A 14,360-nucleotide genomic window follows, 5' to 3' on the forward strand; every position below is an offset into this window, starting at 1 on the left:
GAAGACAAAGAGCAGTGGGCAGTGCTTATCGTCCGGGACTGGATGGGTCTATGTCGCGGTGATACAGGGTGTGTAGTGCTATCCCACTGAGGCACAGTATTCCTATTACTCCTGGTATACACCGTACTCCTAGTCCAACAGACCTTTTCCTGTATTAATTGTACCTTACGCCAGGCAGTGTAATAACTACAGTCAGTTCCCTTAAGAAGCACGGGGGCACTGAATTATCGACCTTAAAATGTGGGATGGAACTGTAAAACACACACACACACGATAATCCCTATTACAAATATGTACACAATGTTAAACGCTATGCACCTTTCTTAAATAAATAGGTTTTGCTAAGTATGTAAATTCATGATAAAAAAAGATAGCAGTTAAGCATTGTGATATAACATATTCTGACGCTTTTCCAATAAGAGCTTGCAGGTTTTGAACGCTAAAAAGAGAACTTAATTACCGGACATGATAACAGAAAACTATTCGCCATTATATAAATCTTAAACTTATCACAGACCTCAGCACATTTAGTTAAAAGACTAACTGTACGATCTGTATATAGAGCGCAGTGGAATAAACATGGCTTTCATTATCAATACATCTATGACAATTGAAACAACCAAACAAAGTCATCTCCCGCAACAATACTCTTCATGCATATTTCCACTAAATATGATTGCAGTTTATCAATGTTTTGGTGTGCATATGGCAGAGTGGAAGGAGAGCATTGTAATGTTTTACAGTTCTGCACCGGAAAAGAACACTACCACCAAACTCAGTTGAGGTACTTGTTGCCATGGAAACACAAAAATATTTTATTCAGAAAACCAAACCTACCAAAGGGCACTAGTATTCCACCAGACCTATAAAACAAAATTTACACACAGGCTAGTTGTGGTGAACATGGCAAGGGATCGTGGTGAACATTGCAAACGTGTACTAAGTTTGATAAAGCGAAAGTTTGGGAGATCTGTAGTCTGTCGTACATACCCTGAATTATATATATCCATGAAAACCCACGCAAGTCTAGAATATGTGACAAACCTAGATTCCCATAAGAAAGTCTCAGGGCTCCATTTCATTATATTATGTTTTTTTTCACTATGAACGTTTTTTCCGTAAAATATGTTCATTTCAGAGACTAGCTGTTAGTCTAGGAGATCTGCTCCGGACAAGATGACATGCTCAAGCCACGCCTTAAGTCGTGTTTCCGCAAAACAAATAACATTCACATCTGGGTCTTATCCCCAAAAGGCACAAATAGAGATCATGCTTGATTTGTGTAACAAGTTTGAAGAAGCTTCCATGTATATTTTAGGAGACAATATGGTCACAGCTTAAGTTGTGCTTTCATGGAAACCGCTAAAATCAAAATTCATATCTGGGTCTAAACCAGAAGGCACGTCTAGATATCATGCTTGACGTGTAGCAATTTTGGTTAAGCTATCACGAACAGTTTCGGAGATACGCTTCGGACGAAGAGTGGGGGATACGCAGAAGCACGGGCGTACGGACGTACGTACGTGCGCACGGAACAACTTTGTTGTTGTGGGGGATAGAAACACGTTCATTCGGGGTTGATTATTATGACGACCTTTCTCAACAAAAAGGGGGGGAATTCTACAGTGGAATACAGCAAGGTAACTGGCCGCACGTTCACTTGTAGAATCTTACGATACTGTTCTATAGTCGGAGTCACCAGTGGCACCAATCCCATATCTCCTCGCAGTTTGGCGTGGACTTTCTCACTCCCGTACAATACCTCATAGCCCGGGTGTATAGTGCTATCTCATCTAGGCACAGTATTCCTAATCCGAGTCCAACAGACATTTACCTATACTAATTGTACCTAGTGCCAGGTAGTGTAAAATGTGTACAGTAATTTACCGTTAGAAGTTCGATCTTTAGAAGCTCGAGCACTGACTTATCGACTACTGTGACGAAGTGTTCGAGTACACCACGACCTAGCCTTGGAAATAAAGTGCACTCAAGCACGACTCAAACAGGAAACTGAGGAAGATTGTCGAGGCAACCCCGGTGTGTCATAGCGACCATTTGTGAGTGACAGCTGCTTCGGGATTTCATCTGATGTAAGTAACATGCTACACGGTAGTCTGTATACACCATTATGAAACTGACTAATGTTTTCCAGCTAACAGTTTTACCCGATTTGTATTGGGTACAAAACACAGATTTTTACCCAATGTATTGATAATACGTTTATGTCACGAAGGAAAGTTATCTTACCTCACATCAGGGACACGCACATCTAGACAACAATAACGAGTAACGGGGGAAAACATGTTATCTTTCACTAGTTATCTTAATGACGTAATTCTCTAGCCCTGACGAGAGAATTTCATAATTGACGTATAATAATTTCATAATTGAGTATAATAATTTCATAATTGACTGTATATCCATTGTGACAGAACTCGCCCCGTTTATAGGAGGTAGCTACAACAAAATATACGTGGCTGATCAATTAGCAAAAATGGATATTGATTTTATTACCCATATCAGTTATCGATCTAAAATACGCTAAAACGAAACCAACAGTTTCTCTAAAAGGAAGCGGTGAAGCTGCAGATCCTTACGCGTGTGATGCGGCTACATTTCCAAGAATTTCATCGCATTACTACTGTTTACACGAGACTAAATAGTCCCTCAGAAGAAATGTGTTTTTCACAACTAACTAACTGTATTTCACAAACAATACTGTTCAGTTAGTTGGCTGTAAACCATCCAGTTTTCTCAGTTAAAATAGTTGTCACGTTTGGCTCCTTGTTTAGGCCACAGGTAAGTTTCAAAATTTAGTTGTAGAGGTTTTTAGTTGCATTTGGTAGACAGCCCTGCATTATCGTCTTGTTCACGGCTTCCATACGGGCAGCTTTCCCAGGTGTGGAGGCCTTGGACGGGTCAGGTAAACCTAACGCCTGGCGCTTGGTAACAGTAACAAACTTCAACATGATTGTGAAGTGTATACCTGTTAAAAAACGTCTGTTGGTCGCCACTCGCAAAAATATCGTGACGCAACAATTTCGTGATTTACAGTATGTATGGCTATGCCTCCATGCATGTTCCGATCGGCCTACGCGGCCTAGAGTCTATTCCATGTTGACAGCGTTGAGTAATTACATTGTTTGAATATTTTGTATGACGACCCCAGTGCGGGCGATATTCCTCAACAAGGAAATGTTTCTTTTGACACAGGTTTGTTTACAAATGACTCATGTTACATTAAAGATGATTAGATCACTACATTTACTGCAATGTCGGATATGATTAACGAGAACTTCATGACACTCAAAGGAAAGTAAACGGAAATAAGACAAGTGCCTCCAAAGTAAATGTCTGGCGCGTAGAAAGCCATTTTTGTCGTGTAGGCCCTATGGGCTGCAAAGCGTTATGTTTGGTAGTATTGAGAGCTTGCCCAACCCTTTCTACAGCAAGCATGCATTTTCTTACTTGATAGCTACACGTCTGAATGTTAAACTCATTGCTTTCCAATGTCACAAAATAACCCTGGGAGTTTCGTCCGGTCTACCAGGTGAGGGTATAGCGTGGGTATTGGTACTGGGTTGATTTTACTCACGCTTCCCTCATTTATCATTCCAGTGCACAATACAAAAGACAAATATATTATTTTAATTTTCCATTATTTCAACTTTACCTTCATGCCTAACAATATGGTCCAACAGCCTCAGCCTTGGGTGTTTACATTTCATAACTTTTGATTTACAATGGAGCCAGCTCTTCTTACGAATATTTCAAAGAGAGTCATAAGACCCTTGACAAGATCAAGTCACAACCATCAATGCCTCATTTTCAGGGCCCTTATAATTATTCTCGAAACGTTCGTAATTTTAATCGTAGCCAATGTGTGAAGAATGGGCATAAGTTCGTAGGGCTAGGACTGTTTCGGGAATAGCTAGCCAGGTGTTTTAAATGTTTCAGAATCGTGACGCAATGACTTGCCATACACGTGTTCTTGTTCTTCTGGTTGCACTGAGCACTGTTTCCCGTGAGTACCTTTGTTTGTTTGGGGATGTTTTTTATCAAACACTGCACTGCAATATTTCAGGTGTATGACAGCGCTCTGGATCATAGAATCTAGTGATTAATATCGAGGATATCCATCTACGAAATTGGGATACTCTGACCGGTGTCAACCAAGTCAGCGAACCTGACCATCCAATGTCGTTAGTCACATAATAGATAGTCACACGTATCGCAACAGCTGACACACATGTAATTTTCACATGTTCATAAAGATTAATAGTTCACATACATTCATGTTCTCATATAAGGCTATACCCACTGTTTCACTGCAGTTTTGTTATCGTATATTTCATGTATGTTTATAGAACATTCGACAAAATGCATGAGGGACCACGACAGAAGTGGTTATGAACGAAACACTATAACTATTCCCCAATTGAATACAGGATAAACTCATGGAAATATGCAACATTCTATTCACGATATATTCATGGTTATAAAACATGATGAAATCCCATTTGAAAAAGGGTACTGCATCAACATTGTCCAGATAAAAACATAGACAGATAAAGTGCAAGAGGTAAACAATATGGGGAAAATAACATTGTGGGTACCTCAACATGTCGTACCTGATTTTTGCATATAAAAACAGATAAGAATTTCTGAAATATACATTTCTGGATAAAGATGTTCCCCAATTAGCAAATGCATATGCCAGTATATTGAAAGATTGATAATTGATTCGTATTAATCTAGCATTCCATAGTTACTGAAGAATTAATATCAGTTTCAGTAACAACACGTGTTGATACCTATTTTACATGCGTGTACATTTGAAACATCACATCGCTATGTAAATTATGTATTTGCAGATATGGCTGGAGGTTGTCTGAACTGTTTCAACGAGTGCGGTGAGAATGGACAGTGTGACGAATATGGATGCCTTGCAGGATATTATGGCACCAACTGCTCACTCCCGTGTCCAACCAGTTGCCGCGATGGAGTTCTGAAGAAGCCAGCTTGTGACCGGGATACAGCATTTTGTCTCAGTGGTTGCCGGCAAGGTTTCTTTGGTAGACAGTGTGATCAGCATTGCCCTTCAAATTGTGTGAACGGGACATGCGTTCAGATGAATGGTAATTGTATAGGTGGTTGCAAGGCGCACTGGCATGGCGTCAACTGTACCGAAAACTGTAGCACTTCATGTCATAACTCTGCCTGTGACCGCAATGGATTGTGTTACTCGTGTAAAACCGGTTACTGGGGACTTTTCTGTGAGAACACCTGCAGTCAAAACTGTCGAAACAAAGCTTGTAGACTGTCAGAAGATGGCAGTTTCGTGTGCTCACATGGGTGTCAGGAAGGATGGAAGGGTGCTCGCTGCCAGGAACCCAATTTACAGAAGACAAGAACAAGACGAGGTAGCATCCTTAACGTTTCTTTAAAATCCTTTAAAATGTTTATGAGAAACATCAAACTTTCTTCGCAAATGACCTAAGGACCTTCCATAGTATAAGTTTCCATAAAATTTCATTAGGGTTTATGTCATGACCTACTGGTCAAACATGCGCGTTATTGGTGCCCTTGTATCTTTGCCTCAGATTCTTAATAACTAAATCCGAAAATTGTCAGTCGATCAAAAAACAAGCCCGGTGTTTATGAGAATACAAGAAAATAAAGGCTACAATACAAGACAACAAAGGAAAGGGTACTGCTCCAATTTGTAGATTCCCTTAAGGCAAAAATATAGGTTTGGGCAGAAAGAAGGGGAAAATGGGAAAAGAAAATAAATTCGTCAAACAAAATAAACTTTTTTGAAATAATGAAAAGACCTTATACAGTCAACTTATGAAAAAGTAACTAGGCCATTTGTCTGTTACATCTCACAAAACTGCCTGAAATGTGTTGTTAAAAAGTCCAAATCTAATACAGCTCCATGGCCTGATGGCATTCCAAACCGGTATTGGAAACGGTTCGCCTGTGTCCAAACACCGTTACTTCAGTGTTTTAATTCTTTTGTGGACACAGGTAATGTTCCTCCATGGTTTTGCCAAGATCGCACAATACTTCTCGCCAAGAAAGGAGACTTGACTGAACCCAAAAACCTCCGCCCTCTCACATGTTTGAATACACACTACAAAATTACTCACTGGGTGTTTTACAAAGCTTGTGTCATCTTACTGCTCTTCCAATGACATAACTTATAGAGAGCAGAAGGGGGCGAGAAAGGGATTGCGGGTGCAAGGATCAACTTCTTGTACAGACAATGTTTTGGGAAGAGCTAAACCGTATCACCACGTATAACCTCCCCATGTGCTGGATAGACTACAAAGAGGCACATGACTCCACATATGTCCTACACGAATGGATTCTAAAGTCTCTTCAGTGTATTGATCCCCCTGAGCGACTACTTGATTTACTCAAGTCTTTAATGAGATACTGGTCGACTCAACTTGAGATGAACTCGCAAGGGTATGTGTATGTATTCCAATCAGAAGGGGAATCTTTCATGGGGACTCCTTCAGTCCTTTGCTTTTTGTCTGTCTTTAAATCTTTTGAGTTTTCTGCTCCATAGGGAGGAAGGCTACCATTCCGGACCTCCTTAGCACAGATCCCCAACACCTCTTACTTATCTCCTCTACATGGATGACATCAAATTACTTGCCAAAGGAGATGCCGATTTTGAAAGAACAGGTTTTCCTTGTCGAGTCATTTTCAGTGATATTGGCATGAGTGATATTGGCATGACATTTGGACTCTTAATTTGAAACGTGGCAACTAATGATGGATCGGTCAAGTTACAAGGGGGAGGAGTTATTGAGCATCTTGTGGAAGATCAGGCATACGCCTGTCATGAAATGCAAGTTCCAGACAAGCTCCAGAATGCCCAGATTCAAGTATAAATCTCGTTTAAAGAAAATCTGGAGTTCACAGCTAAATGCTCGGAACAATGTCAAAGCCACCAATACTTTTGCTGTGCCAGTCCTCTCCTATTCCTCTGAAGTAGTTGATTGGACCAAACAAGACATCCAGAATCTTGACCGCCTGACCAGAAAGATCATGTCTGATAACAGAGGACACCACCCTCGTTCCCCTCTTAATCGTTTATAGATGCCAATCAATTCTGGAGATCAGGGTTTGATTAATGTGGGGGCTCTTCATGACAGAATTTTATTGTGTACTTTTGCACATATTTATTCATCGGATGATCCTCTGGTGATGCATGTGAAAACTCACGATGAAGGCAAGGAATTCCACAGTTATTTTAAGCGTGCCAAGTTGTTGGACACAATCTGAAATTTGAGGTTGATTTTGTTGATGGCGATGTAGTGCTGGACGGAACATCGATGGGAGTAAACCAGATGAAGTTCTTCACCAAGTCTGCCCAGAGTCGGTCCTTTGTGGAGAGGATGTCGGAGAAGCAACTGCATTGCGTGTGCATGCAGTGTGTGGAACAGAACTGCAATCGAACCAACTCCTTCGCCTGGACAAAGTCGGCTGGTCTCAAATGTGAAACTGAGAGGGCTTCCTTTCTGCTGCTCAGGACAGTCACTTCCACCCTTCGCAAGAATGTGATTCTTAATCAAAATGTTAAGATGAAATGTCGATTATGCAATGAATTTTCAGAGACTGACCAACACCTTGTCAGTGGATGCCATTCCTTGGCACAAAGAGCACATCTGAAAAGATATGATGGCATGACTCGCTGCATTTACTATCATCTCTGACATGAATGTGGCTTTGACTCCGAGGTCCATTCATGGTATGACCCTGATAATAACGATAAATATGCGGAGCTCGCCTTTGAAATGTCTCGCTTGCATTCCAAGCACACTGTCATCAGCCTCCTCATTGTTCTCGGTGCCCTTGGTTTGGTACCTCTTGAACTCTTGGCGCAGATCAGGAGAGTGCCCGGGTTCTCCACCGGGAGCACAACCCTTCTGACAATGTGGGTAATGCAGAAGGTCACAGTGTTGGGGAGCCTCCATATTCCCCGGAAAGTTCTTGGTGATTTCCACTTCGCTGTGTTTCCTGGGAGAAGTCCCATTCGCTGTCTGGGCTGTGTGTAGTGGTGGCCCTAAGCTGATGATGAGCTTTATCACCCGAACCCTCCCTGCTGTATTTCTATGTCAATCTGTAAAACATAATGATAATATGCCATTTATTTGGCACCTATCCCATACACTATGTATATACTCACAGCGCTACAAATATACTACAATATTAATTCTGTCAATGGGACACAAAACATAAGGCAGTAGATGTTGGTAGAGGTATGACTGTCGGAAGAGATATGTTTTAGCTGAGACTTGGAAAGAGAGAGTGTTTCGAGTTCTTTGAGTTCAGTTGGGATATTTTTTTTCCATAGAACTGCATCATTATAATTGAAAGACTGGCCAAATCGTTCAAGTTAGTCCTTGGAATGTGGAAAAGATGCTGGTCTGCAGAACGAAGGACTCTGGACGATTTATACACAAGATATGATGGGACTGTTCAATAGTAGCATTGGTATGCCAGTACCAATAGCTCGAACGGCCTATGGAAATTGATGAGCACAGGTGTTATGGAAGCGGACTTCTTTGTCATGGACATAAAACTGTTCCTGTGAGATGTTAACCAGCAAACTGTTACAATAGTTCAGTTTCAGTATGACTAGGCTTCTGACCAGCATGTGATTAGCGTTAGTGGTCAAATGTCTGATACTGCCAATATTTTCTCAGATGAAAATGGCAAACTTTGCAGATCTTACTAACATGATACTCCACTGAGAGATCACTGTCCAGAAAAATTCCAAGGTTCTTTGCGCGGTCTGATAATTGGACATGATGCTCTCCAACACACGTTGTTGATATATTTGCTGTCTTCCACTTCTTAAGAGACCTGACTAGCATGACTTCTGTTTTATCAGTGTTGAGTTTCAGCATGTTAACATCCATCCAACAATCTTGTTTGTGCAAATCTTCATATGATCAACTACAGACTGAGAATACTTTGGAAAGAATGTAGGATAGGTTGGATAGGTAAATCATTGCAGGGCTACCCCATCAATCCCGAGTATCAATTTGCTTCGCATGATCTATCGTGCCAAGACCGCAGACAGATCTAACAATTAAGCCTACCTGCCCGTTGTCACATGATACAGTTAAGTCACTTGAGACACGCATCAGGGCCATTTCAGTGCTGTATTCTGTTCTTATCAGTAAAACATTGATTGAAAGGTGCGATGTAAGTGTTGTCTTCACAGCTCTTTCAATAAGTTTAGAGTGGAAACTAAGATTGAAGATAATTATGAGATTGAAGATAATTATATAGAGCCATCAAGCCTCGATTCTTAATGGGTGGCTTCGCAATGACCTTCACACCTCCTTCTGGGCTCCTGAGAACACTCATTACTGCAGTCTCCGGTTTACAATGACAGTTTTGACAGGAAAGTAGAACGTCTATCTATTCCAGAAGTTTGGTCCAGTAGGGCCCAAAATATAAGCAGTTTTAGCATCTCCCACTGAAAAGGTTTTAAAAGTTGCAAGGTTTTCGCCAGCATACCCCTTGTGTCTTGAGGCGGATTTTCATAATCTTTTCAATATAAAAAATCAGCTGAACGTTTCAGCAAAGGCATCTTTAGAATCACCTTTGACACGCATACATATTTGACTAAATTGCCTTTTTGAAAATGAAATCAAAGTAAACAAAAAACAACAACAACAATATCTAATTATGTCTTTATACCATGAAATGATCACTCAGCTCAAGTGCAGGGAATCTGGAAATACATGTCATCACTATTGTAGCAAGGCAGTGAATGCACTGAATCTAGAACAATAGTCCTGTAGGTTAAATATCATGGAGTCCGTAATGGGGCCTTTTGTAAAAACTTGTCTCCATGTTGATTCCTGCACGTATTCAATAAACAGTTTGTTCCTAGAAGCACTGGTACTCTGGCACTGTATCTAATAGCAGGTACTACAAGAAATAAATATGGAATAGCATCAGCATCAATCCCTCCTCCGGTGAGTGTTACATCCACTTTGATGAATCCTTTATAGGGCAATGTCTCGCCTCCAGCACATTCTATGCCCAGTAAGTTTCCTAGTGGCTCTAAGGCAATGTGATGTAACTGTTCCTCATAATAAGCTTCAGATACCAAAGACACAGTCACTCCTGTGTCCAACAAGGCTCTAACTGGTTTACCATCAAGCAGGATATCATCTTCATTTGCACAACCAACCACTTCTTCGGGTACTCTGTTGGGGCTCTGAAGTAGTCTCTTGGTGACCCCTCCCCATAGACCCTTGCCAGTTTAAAGGACGGCGGAGATGGTTTAGACGAACACGACATCCAATTGCAATATGTCCTGGATAACCACATCTGAAGCAGACAACTTCCTGAGCCCTTCGAGGATAAATTCTCTCATTTGGTGGTGGATACTGATTTCTTGGTGCACCATCGTGTGTATTAGGCTTAGGTAATGTAGGTCCAAATCTCCTATGATTAGAGCCCGTTCCTGTACCTCTGTAGTAAAGATTTAACTGCATCACCTGTGCGTGGTGGTATTCTGTGATCTAGTCCTTTACCCGACATGGAAGGCAAGTAGGATCCTAATATGGGGTAGCAATCTCATCCTGAGGGTCAGATGGTAAACTACGTTGGTGTCTGCCTTTAGGGTAACTTTGCTAACTGGAGGCAAATGGCTGGTGTTGGTAGACATGGGCCGTCTCCTGTTGCTTGATCTTCACATCTGAGACCTCACTTTGTAACTGTTGGATGGTGGACGTCAGTCTTTCAATATCTTTCTTTGTCACCATATTCGACTCGCCTGCCATCTTAGCAGTAGCTGTCCTATTACTAGCAGATGGCACCGGATCTCTTCCTTGCTTCATGTTGTACTCAATCTCCCTCAAGGATATCCTGAAACCATCAAAAGTTAGTATTGAATCGAACTTATGATCAGATACACTCTTGAGTGATGACCAAAGACCACCCCATAACATGTTCCACAGCATGTCATCCTGATCCTGAGAAGAGATGGTCTGATGATCTGTGACTTTCGATAACAGGTGTTCCAACCGACATCCCCAAGTGGCCACGTCCTCAGTTTCACCTTGGGAGGCACCAAAAAATTGAGCCAACAGAGCTTCCTTGCGTTGAACAGTACCATAAATACTGTAGACCTTGCTCAGCAAATCCTGTGTTGAAGCCTTGGATCCTAATCTCATTGCTACTCTTGCTGCCTCTCCCTTCAAAGAATGCCCGATGGCCTGATGCATAACATCGGGGATGTAGTTCGTTGATTTCAAGAGACAATCGACTTCATAAGTCCAAAGGTCAAATGAAGCGTCCTTGTCCTGAAAATCACCGCTAAACAAGGGTAGCTTTGGAAACTGATGGTAAGCTTCAGCTACAGGCCTAACATCTGGTGATACTGGCTGAGAGGTATTGGTACCAGGAGGTTCAGTTGCCTCTTCCTCCTCCCTTTTAAAAGGACCTTCTTGGGAATGCATTCCCTTAATCCAGGCTTTAAAATCCTCAGGCGTGTCAGCCATTCCTTCTACCTCTTAATCCTTGAACTCCATGGTTAATTGAGGTAGCAGAAGTAAACAAAGACAAAAGTCCTTGCCCAAAAGCAAAATGAGGTAGCGATCCAAGTTTGTTGCAAAATGTTGACTTTGCTGACATTAACATTTTGCAATCTCATCTATATTGATACTACTGCAGTGGACAGCAATTGTTCATCAATCAGTGAGCCAAGCCCACATACCAGCAGGATCACTATGGGTGTTAGCCAACTCTCCTACAGCAGAAGCCAGCTGATTGACTCTGGCTCTCTTCAATCAAACACACAATGGATTCAGCCAAGTTGTTGCGTCACGTAAGAAGTTTTAACATCAGTGAGATTAAACCCACAAATAGAGGCTATAGAGGTGGCAAACCTAAACAAAAAGCATTATGGTCTGCTCGTGAGATTTCATGTGAGTACCCTGATGATCATACATCACAACCAGTTAATGACAGGACATCACTTGATAGTCTGAAGATAAGCGTATGGAATGCTCAGTCTGCTAGAAATAAAACTGTTGAAATTGCTGACTACATCATAGAATCAAACATTGACATTCTTTTCTTAACTGAAACTTGGTTGTCAGTAATTGGAGATGAATCAAAATGCTCTGAGATCACACCAATTGGTTACAAACTTCACCATGTACCCCGACGTAGTGGTAGAGGCGGAGGTATAGCTATGATATATAAGAAGGACATGGTTATCAGTTTCTCTAACCTGACTGATAGATTCGTTACTTTTGAGTACATGGTGGCTGTCATCAGCTTCGGGAAAAAGACACTGAAGACTGTCTGTCTATATAGACCCCCACCCTCAAAAGGAAATAATCTGAAAAACTCAGATTTTCATACAGAGTTTTCATCACTGTGTGATTATTTAGATGGCAAGACTGGAAACTACCTGATTCTGGGAGACTTCAATGTCCAGTTTGACAAAAAAGAAAATAAACTGACAAAAAACGTGTGTGCAGTTCTTGACTCTCACGCCTTAAAGCAACATGTTGCTGAGCCCACACACAAATCTGGCCACGTTCTTGACTGGATAGTGTCTAGAGATGATAATAGGATTCTTGGAGTCTCAGTTGATGATCGACAGATGTCGGACCAATTTATGATCATGTGTCATCTTAACTTTAGCAGGCCTCCCGTCATCAAGAAGGAAGCTCAGATCCGGAATCTGAAGTCCATTAATACTCAGCATTTCATAAATGACCTGAAGGCATCAACACTCCTTCGTTCTCCTCCTGATGATGCTAATGAACTGGCAGCATTGTTTGATAAAACATTGCTTGACCTACTGAATAAGCATGCACCAATCAAAATCAAGCTAATTCGTCCTCAAGATACAGCACCTTGGTACTGTTCAGAGGTCAGAAACGCAAAGAGAAAGAGGCGTGCTGCGGAGCGATGCTGGCGTAAGTCACGACTTGAAGTCCACCGCCAGATGTACAACTCTGCACGGAATGAAGTAAACAGATGTATCAGAAAGGCTAGATCAGATTACATTATTCAAGAAATTAACACTAACAGTGATAGCCCTAAGCTCTTGTTTTCCACGCTTAACAAGTTGATCGGCAAGAAGGCGGATGTCACTTTGCCACATGGTACTGATACAACCCTGGCAAACAACTTTAGTACGTTTTTCTCAGAGAAAATATCAAAGATACGCCATGGTCTGGGGTCCGTGTGTGATACTGGTTCTTATACAAACTTCACGGGAACCAAATTTTCTTCTTTCACCCCAGTCTCGGAATTGCAATTAAAGAGACTAATCACTTCATCTAAACCAACATCATGCTCGCTAGATCCACTACCCACAAATTTCCTCTTTGGATTATTGGACGTGCTTCTTCCCGTGATAACAAAGATTGTAAACACCAGCTTAGCCACGGGAAAGGTGCCATCATGCTTCAAGAAGGCAGTTACCAAGCCACAAATCAAGAAACCAGCTCTTGACGCTCAGACCTTGAGCAACTACCGCCCGGTATCCAACTTGACATTCATGTCAAAGATTCTAGAAAAAGTTGTTAAAGCACAGCTCGTGGAACATCTTCAAAAGTCTAATCTGATGGACAACTATCAGTCTGCATATAGAGTGGCACACAGCACTGAGACGGCTCTAAACTGTGTTATGAATAACATAAAAATGTCTGTTGATTCTGGAGACATCGCCATGTTAGTCCTGTTAGATTTATCAGCCACTTTCGACACCACTGACAATGCTGCTGAGTCGTTTGGAACATGACTATGGCTTGAACGGCACTGTCCTGGAGTGGTGTTCATCATACCTTACAGATAGGAAACAGTTTGTCCAAATAAATAAAGCTATGTCCCGCAGTGAAGTTCTGGCCTGTGGTGTCCCTCAAGGGTCCGTGCTAGGTCCGATCCTTTCCACCATGTACACAAGACCTTTGGGACACTTGATATCAGAGAAGCATTTGGCTCATCATTTCTAAGCCGATGACTCGCAGCTGGTAGACAGTTTCAAACCCACCTTAACAAGTCAGATGGAATCTTTGCATAACATGGAAAGTTGTCTCAACAATGTCAAATCCTGGATGTCAACCAAAATGCTTAAATTAAATGACGAAAAGACAGAGGCCTTCATCATCGCTCCACCTTCTAGACAGCAAAAATCCCGGCTAACCCACCTGCAAATTGGACAGTCTCTCATACCTTTCTCGCCTCATGTAAAAAATCTTGGTGTTTTTATTGACTCTTCTCTTACTATGGATAAGCAAGTGGACCATCTCTGCAAAGTATGTCACTTTCATTTGAGAAACATAGGATCAATCCGTCAT

At 41.5% G+C, this 14,360-nt stretch overlaps 1 protein-coding gene and 1 pseudogene across 4 annotated transcripts in view; one reads left to right on the top strand and one right to left on the bottom strand.

The window, feature by feature from the left end:
- The first annotated feature begins 1,983 nt into the window (after nucleotides 1–1,983).
- LOC137290534 (scavenger receptor class F member 1-like) overlaps nucleotides 1,984–14,360 on the top strand; it is a 36,082-nt gene continuing 23,705 nt past the window's right edge. Inside the window, exons 1-3 of one of the 4 annotated variants that reach the window (XM_067821553.1) lie at nucleotides 1,984–2,090; nucleotides 3,958–4,024; nucleotides 4,875–5,423. In XM_067821553.1, the coding sequence (XP_067677654.1) occupies nucleotides 3,970–4,024; nucleotides 4,875–5,423 (604 nt within the window). In that variant the 5' untranslated portion in view covers nucleotides 1,984–2,090; nucleotides 3,958–3,969. Of the gene's footprint in view, nucleotides 2,091–2,669; nucleotides 2,800–3,957; nucleotides 4,025–4,874; nucleotides 5,424–14,360 lie in introns of those variants that run through there. The other 3 variants (XM_067821552.1, XM_067821556.1, XM_067821554.1) reach the window with 3 other exon arrangements.
- On the bottom strand, nucleotides 10,212–12,309 carry LOC137291105 (uncharacterized; annotated as a pseudogene).

This window comes from Haliotis asinina, chromosome 7, assembly GCF_037392515.1.
Source record: "Haliotis asinina isolate JCU_RB_2024 chromosome 7, JCU_Hal_asi_v2, whole genome shotgun sequence".
Classification (NCBI taxonomy): domain Eukaryota; kingdom Metazoa; phylum Mollusca; class Gastropoda; order Lepetellida; family Haliotidae; genus Haliotis; species Haliotis asinina.